The sequence below is a fragment of the Suricata suricatta genome, chromosome 11 (assembly GCF_006229205.1).
Source record: "Suricata suricatta isolate VVHF042 chromosome 11, meerkat_22Aug2017_6uvM2_HiC, whole genome shotgun sequence".
NCBI lineage: Eukaryota > Metazoa > Chordata > Mammalia > Carnivora > Herpestidae > Suricata > Suricata suricatta.
The window spans coordinates 6,059,902-6,069,271 of NC_043710.1; the positions used below are offsets into that span (position 1 = coordinate 6,059,902).

At 61.9% G+C, this 9,370-nt stretch overlaps 2 protein-coding genes across 2 annotated transcripts in view; one reads left to right on the top strand and one right to left on the bottom strand.

The window, feature by feature from the left end:
• Nucleotides 1-8,068, top strand: part of LOC115272210 — a 39,397-nt gene extending 31,329 nt beyond the window's left edge. Inside the window, exons 5-7 of the mRNA XM_029915282.1 lie at nucleotides 662-723; nucleotides 4,657-4,790; nucleotides 7,758-8,068. The gene's annotated coding sequence lies outside the window, so the exon portion shown is untranslated. The remainder of the gene's footprint in view (nucleotides 1-661; nucleotides 724-4,656; nucleotides 4,791-7,757) is intronic.
• The window catches only part of OVOL1 (ovo like transcriptional repressor 1), an 18,191-nt gene continuing 8,835 nt past the window's right edge, over nucleotides 15-9,370 (bottom strand). The window contains exons 5-8 of the mRNA XM_029957383.1: nucleotides 3,397-3,466; nucleotides 2,512-2,729; nucleotides 603-792; nucleotides 15-320 (exon numbers count right to left, since the gene is read on the bottom strand). Coding sequence (XP_029813243.1) covers nucleotides 25-320; nucleotides 603-792; nucleotides 2,512-2,729; nucleotides 3,397-3,466 — 774 coding nt within the window. The 3' untranslated portion in view covers nucleotides 15-24. The remainder of the gene's footprint in view (nucleotides 321-602; nucleotides 793-2,511; nucleotides 2,730-3,396; nucleotides 3,467-9,370) is intronic.

The following is a 9,370-nucleotide window of genomic DNA, read 5'->3' on the forward strand; positions in this document are numbered from 1 at the left end:
AGGGGCCCGGCCGGGCGGCGCGGCTCACAGGTGGTGGCTGTTCTGCAGCAGGGAGGTGACGGTGCTCTGCAGGGCCACGGCCACCTTCTTGGAGGTCTTGCGCAGCAGCGGGCTGTCGGGGTGGTGCTCCTTGAGGTGCAGGACGTGGCCCTCCTGGCTCTCGGACGTGCAGCCGCACTCCTCACACACGTACAGCTTGGCGCGCCGCTCCTTGTACGCGTACTTCTGCTGCACGCCGTGGATCTTCTTGAGATGAGACTCCAGGGAGCAGCGCTGCGTGAAGGCCTTGTCGCACAGGCTGCATTTGTAGGGCCGCACGCCTGCGGGGACGGGAGGCCCGGTGTCAGGGACCCGACAAGGAGCCTGCCCGAGGTCTCCCTGACTCAGAAGGGCCGGGCCACCTGGCACTGGGGAGGGGGAAGGGAGGAAGCCCGGCCCCCTCCGGCTCCCCGAGCGGCAGCCCTGCCAAGCCGAGGACGACTTGGGGCCTGAGCTCCGAGGCCACCCTGTCGCCGAGGCGAGCGGGCATGGCCGCGGTGCCCCACCCCCACCCCCCGCATGGCCCCGGCCGAGCAGGGTCTGGGCGTACTCGCTCCTCCTACCAGTGTGAGTACGGACATGTCTCTTCAGGTCGAATGTGTCATTGAAACCCTTCCCACAGTAGGTGCAGAGGTGCCTCTTGACGTCGTTGTGACACTTCATGTGGCGGTTCAGCATGCGCTGGTAGGTGAAGGCCTTCTGGCAGATGTGGCAGGTGAAGACGTCACCGCCGGCACTGTCCCCCAGGGTCACCTGCGGGCGAGGACGGTGTGCATGACGGGTGACCGGGAGGACACAGAGCCAGCCCCCAGCCCCCCGGGGAAGCCATGCCACAGGCCACACCTCTGGGCCCCCAGACCTGCCATGGTGGGGCTGGAGGGAACCTCTGGGTCAACGGTCGCACCTCCGTCAGGTTCCCAAACCCCTTTCGAGGCTGCCATGCAGCCGTTTACCTCCTCGAGAGACGGACAACTCACCACCTGCAGAAACGGCTGTCACCACCTCCCGTTAGAAAGGTCTCCCCCCACCAAGCTCCATCCACTGCTCTACGCCTCCGGCCTCTGGCCTCACTCTGTGGGCGAGTGTCGGCCACACGGGCTCTGCGGCAGCCCCCCATGGCCGAGCCTGGAGCCCCCCTGCTTCTATCCGAGCCGAGAGTGAGTGCCTGTGCCACCTCACCACCCTCTTGCTCATAAACCTTTCCTTTTGTAATTACGGAAAACCTCACACCTTCTCAGATGTGGAGACGGAGCACCACTGTCATGCAGGGTCAGTCTTGCTTGGTCTTTCCCTCTCAGCCTCCCCCCGGTCCTGGATCATTTGAAAGAAAATCCCGGCCACCGTCTGCTCCCCGGGAAGGGTATGGCGTGACGTGGTGGCAGCACCTTCCCAGGCTGCTCGGCCGGCACAGGGAGACCTGGTCTCCACCCTCCACCTCTGTTCCTGCCCGGCGCTGGCTCATGCTTTGTGGGCGGCTGGCTGTTGGCACCCCCCTCAGGAGCTCCCCGGGCCCAGGGTCAGCCCGCCACACCGCACCTCCTCCTCTCCCGCCTCTGGCGCTGGGGCCAATGCCGCTGGTTGCTAGTCAAGGCCTTTTGGGTCACTCCTCCGGCACATCTGCCATCCTGGGCCCTCTGCTCTCTCTGCACGGCCCTCTACCCACCAGGGTGCAAGGGATAAGAGGAAGGCCCGCGAGGGCTCAGGGGCACTGTGCCACCTCTCTGGCCGAGCACCCAGGACTTGTGTGGGTGGTTCTCCTCTAGTTACAACACACACCTGGCCCACAAAGGGAAGAGAGGAAGGAACCGCGTTCCGCTGCCAGCCTTCTTCAGTCCTTTGGCACAAAGAAAAGGGCTACAAGAAGTTTTCTACTACATCACTGCTGGCAGGTGCTTCCAGATCCTAGCACTTTCAGGAATGCAGGCCTACCCAGGGCCAGCCCTGCTGTCTGCGTGGTCCTCGGACACATTCCTTACTCTTCCTGCTGCTGAGCCCAGCTCCCCAGCTCTCGCCCCAGGTGGCACTCCCGGGTAAGGTGGGCACTGCCAGGCACAGGCATCAAGTGACCCTTAACGCCCAGCTGGGCTCCAGAGCTCACTCTGGATGTGGCATGGATGGGAGCCCAGAAGGCGCTGAGCCGGGCTCATGTCTCCTGCTTCTCCTGGGACTTGTGAGGAGCTGGCTCCCCTTGAGGCCAGAAACAAAAGGAAACACCCGGTGGAATGGACTCCAGGGGGCTGGATGTCTCTTGAACCCCCCTGCTGCTTCTCCATGCACGACACTGTCGTGTCAGACCTGCTTCTCTTCTTTTCCACCCCCACCCGTGCCCTGCTGGGCTCACTTCTCTGCAGAACCCTGGACCCAAACCCAAGGCCAGCCTCTGCCTAGGTCTCACTTGTGCCACATCTTGTGGGCCGGACACAGGTCTAGAGACACACTCCTGGCCCTTGGAGACAGCGTGAGGGTCAGTACCTTCATTTTGGTGCGCAGGAAGCCGTGGTCTCTGCTCTGGGGGTCTGCCAAACGACTCATGTCATCAGAGGGCAGCTGGGCTACCACGCAGGGCCCAGGAGCCACACTATAGCTGGAGTCCCGAAGGCTCATGTCCAAAACCAGGGGGCAAGACGGGGGTTCAGCCACTGACGGCTCTGGCTCCTGGTAGGGCTGTGGCGGGCAGAAGCCCAGACTGACTGCGGAGAGAAAAACAGCCAGGTGAGTGGCTTGGTGGGGTAAACAGGCCGCCGTGGGGTTTCAGGAAGGTCACCTGGCTGCCCCCTGCAGGCACAGGGCAGAGCAGGGCTGCCCCCAGCCCATCCATGCTGCACCTCCCTCCTGCCCCATTAAGGTAATTACAGGTGACGCCCGCCACGCACCACAGCCCACAGGCCTGCCCGCTGAGTAATTTGTGTCATAGCGGAACTGGGAGGACCCAACCTGCCCTGCCAATTATCCCTCCAGAGTTGTCTGCCTGCCCCACCTGGGCCAGTCCCTCTGGATTCCAGGCCTCGTCCACGCTCGGTGTGGACAGGGGCCACCCCTGGAGGCCCTGGGCCCAGGGATTCCTCCCCGTCCCTGAAGGGTCCCTGGTGGCCCGGGCCGCTCCGGGCTGCTGGCCTTGGTGGTCCTCCAGGCTGGCTGGTGTCTGCTGGTGTCACCCATCAGGATTCTGGGCTCCCCACTCCCACCCGCAGAGCTGGGCGGGCACCCGGGCCAAGTGAGGCGGTGCAGGGAGGAGGTCAGGGAGCAGCAGGTGGATGCAGCCTAACAGTCTCCTGGGCAGCCTGCCTGGTGATTGCACAACCCTCCCCCATGGCAGAGACCGCTTGCTTGTGGCACAGCAAGGGCCGGGCTCCCAACCTCCGCCCTCCAAGGCGCCGATACCTGGCAGCCCTTTGACGCGGCCGTTCCCCACAGCAGACACCTCATACTAACCGGGGCCAGAGAGGCCTGGCCAGAAGCTGCCTGAGTGACACCCAGGGTCCGAGTCTCAAAGCCCGCAGCGCTGGGCCAACTTAGCTAATGTTCTCCCCTTATCAGAATCTTTCTTCCCCAAAGGCTAAACTCTATACGGTTGACCCTTTAACAATGCAGGGGATAGGGGTCCTGACCGCCGCCCCCCATACAGTCAAGAATCCAAATAGAACTTTCGACTCCCCCAACACTACTCCTAGCCCGGAAGCCTTAGCGGTAACAGAAACTGCTGACCAACACACATTTTGTAGGTTATGCGTATTTTAACAATAAAGTAAGCTGGAAGGAAAAAGTGTAAGTAAGAAAACTGTAAGAAAGAGAAAATGCATTTACTGGACTGGACGGAGAGAGAGAAAATCCACATGGAAGGGGCCCGGGCCGTTCAAACCATGTTGTTGTTCAAGGGTCAGCTGTGCTTGGAGCCTGTAAGCTAGGAACACTTTCCAGGCCTCAGAAGGAAAAGTCAAGAGGCGCGTAGGAAGGAAAGGACCAGTCCTTCCAGGGAGAAGGACTCCGGAGGCCCTCAAACAAGGCCCTCAGCGCCCCCTGCCCGGCAGCCCGTGAGACAGAGAGGACCAGGCCCCAGGGAGGGGTGGTCCGAGGGCAGGAGGGTCACTGCACTCATGTCTTCTCCCCCGGAGACTGGACACCGCAGGCGAGGCTGGGGGCGGGGCTGGGGGGGGGCCCCCGGCAGAGGACCGCACTAATGGAGGAAAGGTGAATATGAAAGCACCCAAGTTTCGGGAGAGGCCCTGGCTCTCGCCCCCTCAAAACACAACAAAGGTCTGACAGGGGAAGAATGTGCCCGCCTGCCGCCCAGAACCCGTTCTGCTGGCACTGGCGTCCGCCTGTCCAGGGGACTTTAATGAGCCACCTCATTCCGGGAGTTGATTCACCAGCGCCGGCCCCGTCCTGGCCTCTGAGCTGGCGGGGCGCCTCTCCCAAAATGCTGGGAGGCTGGACAGCGGGCCGAGCGCTCAGAGGTCCCCTGGCCTTCCCACAGCACCCAGGGGTCTGTGCGCACAGTAGGGGGGCTGGGAGAGGGCAGGGCACGTTTACCACGCCCTTCTGATGCTGGGGTACCAGCTACCAGAGATCTTGTCCAAGAACTCAAAGCTGAATGACAATCTCCATTTCTCAATCCAGGTAGAGACAAACAGAAACCTCTCCCCTCTTCTGTCTTTCGGTGTCGGATAGCGTGAGTGAGGCTCCTGGAGGCTGGAGCCTGGCCACCCCGCCCGCACACGCACAAGGAGCGGCAGAGGGAGGAGTGACAGCAGGTGAGGGCCAACCGGTCTGTGCTCAAAGCGAGTTGAGATTCTTGCCTCCCTTGCTCCACCGTGGGGGATGGCGGTGTTGACAGGTAGGGTTCTAAGGATCCGAGCCGGTCTGGGAGGAGGCCTGTTTCCTGCGCCCGCCTCCCTCACTCGGCAGAAGCCTTGTGATGCTGGTGCTGGCGATTCGGGTAGGGGGGGAGTGAGCCTGCCCTGTCTTGCCTCCAAGTTGCCTCTACCCCGAGCCAGGGGCAGGGGTGGCTGGACGCACAGCCACACGGCGGCCAGGGTGTGGACCTTTGCCTCATCCCATCCACCCCCCCAAACCTGTCTTCCCGCCACCCCCGTGAGCATGTCCCTGCCGCTGCCTCACGCACAGGGAGTGCTCAAGGCATGCTGCTCCTGTCACTGGGTGTCACTGGGTGGCTGGAGGCAGGAAGCAGAACTGGTCGGGCCCTCCTTGTGCGGCTCTCTGTCCCCTAATTAGACGTTTCCGGCAAGGCGGCGGCTGGGGCCACTCATCGCCCGCCCACAGCGGTGGAGTATGGCAAGGCCCGACCGGCCCGGCCATGTCCCTGCTCCCTCAGGGTTCGCGGGTCCCCCTTCTATTGGCCCAGCTCGCCTCCACTGGCTGATGCTGAGGGATAGGGCTGGGGCAGCTTTCCACCGGAGGCCCTTGTCCTTCATCACCCGGGGCCAGCCCCAGCTCTCTCGGACTGAAAGCTGCTGGCCTGATACTGGACAGAGGGCCAGGTCCCACCCCAGGCAAGGGCTCAGGGCAGGGCTGGGCTGGGCAGTGAGGCCCCGTGCCGGCTCCCCAGGGAGAGCAGGTAACGCAGTGAGGACCTGGCCTCTGACCACACGGGGGCTGGGGTCAGGGCTGACCAGGGGGGTGTGAGTCAGCTCTGAAAGGGGAGGGACCGTGTATCTGCGCGGCCCAGGCTGGCGTTGTCAGGGAAGGCGCGAGTCCCCTGTGCCCGTCTCCCCCAGCCCCAGCAGGTCAGCTCATGATGCCTGAAAGGCAGTGAGTGCCAGCCAGCTGGCAGAGGCCGGGCAGCCCTGGAAACACAAACCCGATGGGCCTGTTTCTCAGCCTACTGTGTCCATTCTATGGATGCCAAGGTTTTCTTCCAGGCGGTATCTTTTTTCCCTTTCCCCTTTGCCTCTCATGCCGCGTCCACAAGTTAACACTGAGCACCTCAGCCTGCGCAACTGTGAACTGTGTGGGCACGTGCGTCCTTCCCATCCTTCCTGGCAGGCCTCGAACCCCTGCGCGGCTCCACGCTTGCTGCAAGTGGACATCCTCCCTTGGCCCAGGAGGCCTTGCCCTCAGCTGCTTTCTTTCTGGGACAGACAGTCTGGCGGGAGTGCGCCTCGGGGCACCCCAGCCTGGAGCAAACAGCTTGGGGGGACAGCATCCCATGGGACAGGCAAGAGCCCCAGGGAGGCCACTGCCCAGGCCCAAGTTGCTCTTTGGTCCCCAGCCATGTCTGGCTTTCTGCGCTCCCTGCCTTGCTCCCCGGAGAGTATGACAGACGCGTCCTCTGCTAGCACAGACGCGTCCTCTGCTAGCACGTCCCACGAATTATAAAAATGATTCTCACGAGAGGCCCGGTCTCCCCCCACCAGCCGCCCCCATGTGCTCTGGGGCCCAAAGACGACGAGAAGCCTGTCCACCGCGGCCGGACAGAAAGCGGCCTGAGACCCCGCACGGCCTCGGCAGAGCTGGGCGTTCCCAGCCCTCAGCCAGGCCGCCTCCCTGGGACGAGCACGGGCTGGCAAACTGGCAGGACAGCCCACAGAGGCCCCATTGCGGAGAAGGGGGTGCCTGGAGGAGGCCCTGGGGCGCCCACATCTGGGAGCGCCTCATTTCAGCCTCTAGGCTGTTTCCAGGCCCCTCTCTCCCCTCAAGTACCTCCCTGGCTTCTCATTGGTCCTCAGCAGCGGCTTGGGGCCCAGGGCCCCATCTCTGTTTCCCCAGCATCCCCTTCAGGGCAAGAGACGGAAAGTGGGCCCTGGGCACAGGTGCGTGGGCTCCTCCTCATGAAACCAGCTCCCGAGGTCAGAGGGGATGCCAGGGGAGGTGAGCGGCAGGAGAGAAGGGCTCGGGCCAGGCTCTTGGGCCCAAATAGGGAGCTGTCAATCTTGCCTCTGGTATGACCTTTCAGCCCCATATGCCCACTTCTGGGCTTTCCCCTCAGCTTTGGAAGGAGAGTGAGGCCAGGGAAAGGTTCTGCCCTGGGGGTGGGAACTTCTACAATTGTGAGTGCTGGTCAGACTGGAGCCTTAGGCCTTCAGTCAGTAAAAGCGGCTCCTTCCAGGTGCTCTCTGATCCTTTTTTTAATCCTTTTTTTTTTTTTTTACATTTTTAAAATTTATTTTTGAGAGACAGAGCGTGAGCAGGGCAGGGGCAGAGAGAGAAAGAGACACAGAATCTGAAGCAGGCTCCAGGCTCCGAGCTAGCGGTCAGCAGAGTCCCATGTGGGGCTCAAACTCACGAACCGTGAGATCATGACCTGAGCCGAAGTCGGACGCTCAACCGACCGAGCCCCTCAGGCGCCCCTCTCTGATGCTTTAAGGGTCCCAGAGGGCCCTGGAGGGAAGGTCACACCTCAACTGTGTCCTTGTTCCCCAGCTCCACCCACCCCCCACCTCGCCCAGTGCCGCTCTCACAGTGGGAATGGGGTCAATGGTTAGCTGGTCACAACGTGCTGAGTCTGTGAGGTCGGGTGAAGGAAACGTGCCCAGCCGGCTCCTGGGGTCACGGTCGGCTAGTGATGGAATGGCTCAGCCAGGGGACAGGCCACCACAAAACACACTCCCCACTCTCCAGCCATCTGAGGCACCCAAGCGTGGCCCAGGAACATTCCCTTTCTCATTTCCAAAACCTGTGGGAAAACTTTCTGGTGGGCTACATGGCTTTTAGAGGCTAAATTAAGTGCTTTGCCTTCTACCCTCTGCTTCACCCCCCAGGTCTCTCCCTCCCCAGAACAAGGAGCACAGATTGTCACCTGTGCCCTCCAGGTTTAGACCCCTACCTAACACCTGGGCCAATCCTGCCGATCCTGTTCGAGGAGCCTGTACATCTCCCTCACCTGGACAGCAGCAGGTGGCACAGACCACCCGGAAGCCCTCCTCCTCACCTGCTGGTAGCCCAGCCCATCACCAGGATGCAAGAAGCCAACGATTTGAACAAACGGAATTTCTTTGTCCTTTATAAAAGTCAACATATGATCAGTTACTGATTGGGATATGAAATCAAACTAAAAATAACAGCACACCGAGTCGCCTGCAAGGCTCAGCTCACCTTTCACACAGTCCAAGTTCAGTTTATCAGATCCGAAGGAGCAGCTAAGCAGCAAGACAAACACAGGTGAGGGAGGAGGCAGAGCAAAGGGGGCTTCGGTCCTCTCCCGGCCCTTCTGGGGTGGAGCACCAGCGGCCGCCCCGCCAGGAAACTCGGGGCAGGCACAAAGCTATAAACAGCATCCGGGGCCCACACCCTCAGCCAGCTCAGGTGAGCCGTCAGCTCACTTGCCTTTGGTCTCAGTTTCCCCTTGTTTTAAGGAGGCCGTAGAAGCAGCTTTAAGATAAGGTTACGCTGGGGAACATCCCCAGCGCCACAGGCCATTGGATCCTGGCAGTCAGGCCACAGAAATCTCACCACTACACCCACTGTCTCCACCAATTTCTTCAGGAGAGAAACTGAGGCAAGAGCCCTCACAGGGCCCCTCACCGCCCTCATTTCACCACTTTCCTACAAGGCCTGGGGCGGTGCCAGGGAGCCTGCAGATCAAGGGTCAAAGTCGGTTGGTTAATTACAACCTCTCCCCCCCCCCTTTCCTTAGAGGCTCCGGGGAGGGGGTGGGAAGGGGGAGCTCGGAAGGAAGCTGGCTTTGTCCTGACCAAAGATTTTTCTTGGGGGTAGAGGAGGACAGAAGGCAGGAAAATATTCTTGGGGCTTCCAGATGGAGATGCCGCTCGAGAGAGAAACAACTCGGGTTACTCATTCAAAGTTGACTCCGACGCGGTCAAGGCGTCTTCCAAAAACAAGCTGGATGCAGCAGCCTTCCCCCCCACCCCACCCTCCGGCCCCCGCCCCGGGGCCTAGTCCCCTGGCTGTGGGATGGGCTCCTTAAGGACACTTGCCACTCAAGTGTGTCCTCTGCAAGGCTGAAGGAGGCGCGTTTCTAACAGCGGTGAGACCCGATCCCACCTAGGTCTTCAGGACAAGCGGGGTGCAGCCGGGCGCCTGCCCCCACGGTCTCCGCGAACGCTGCCGGAGCCCCCCCCCCCCCCCACGGCTGCCCGACCCTGCCCACGACGGCCCTGCCAGCAGAGGACGAAAAGCGGCTTAAACTGCGTCTTCTCAGACATTTTGCACAAATTTCGGCCGAAACTCCAGCGCCCCCCGAAGTGGCATCGCTCCAGTGCCCTCCTCCCGCCTCATAAAAGTCCCGGCTTTCCGGATTTACGACGTGAGAGTGGAGGGTCGCCGGAGCGGTGACACACCCCGTTGCCTCCCTTGCGCCGCGGCTCGGGCCGGTGGAGGGGAGGGCGGCACCGCGCGAGGCCCCGCGCGCCGC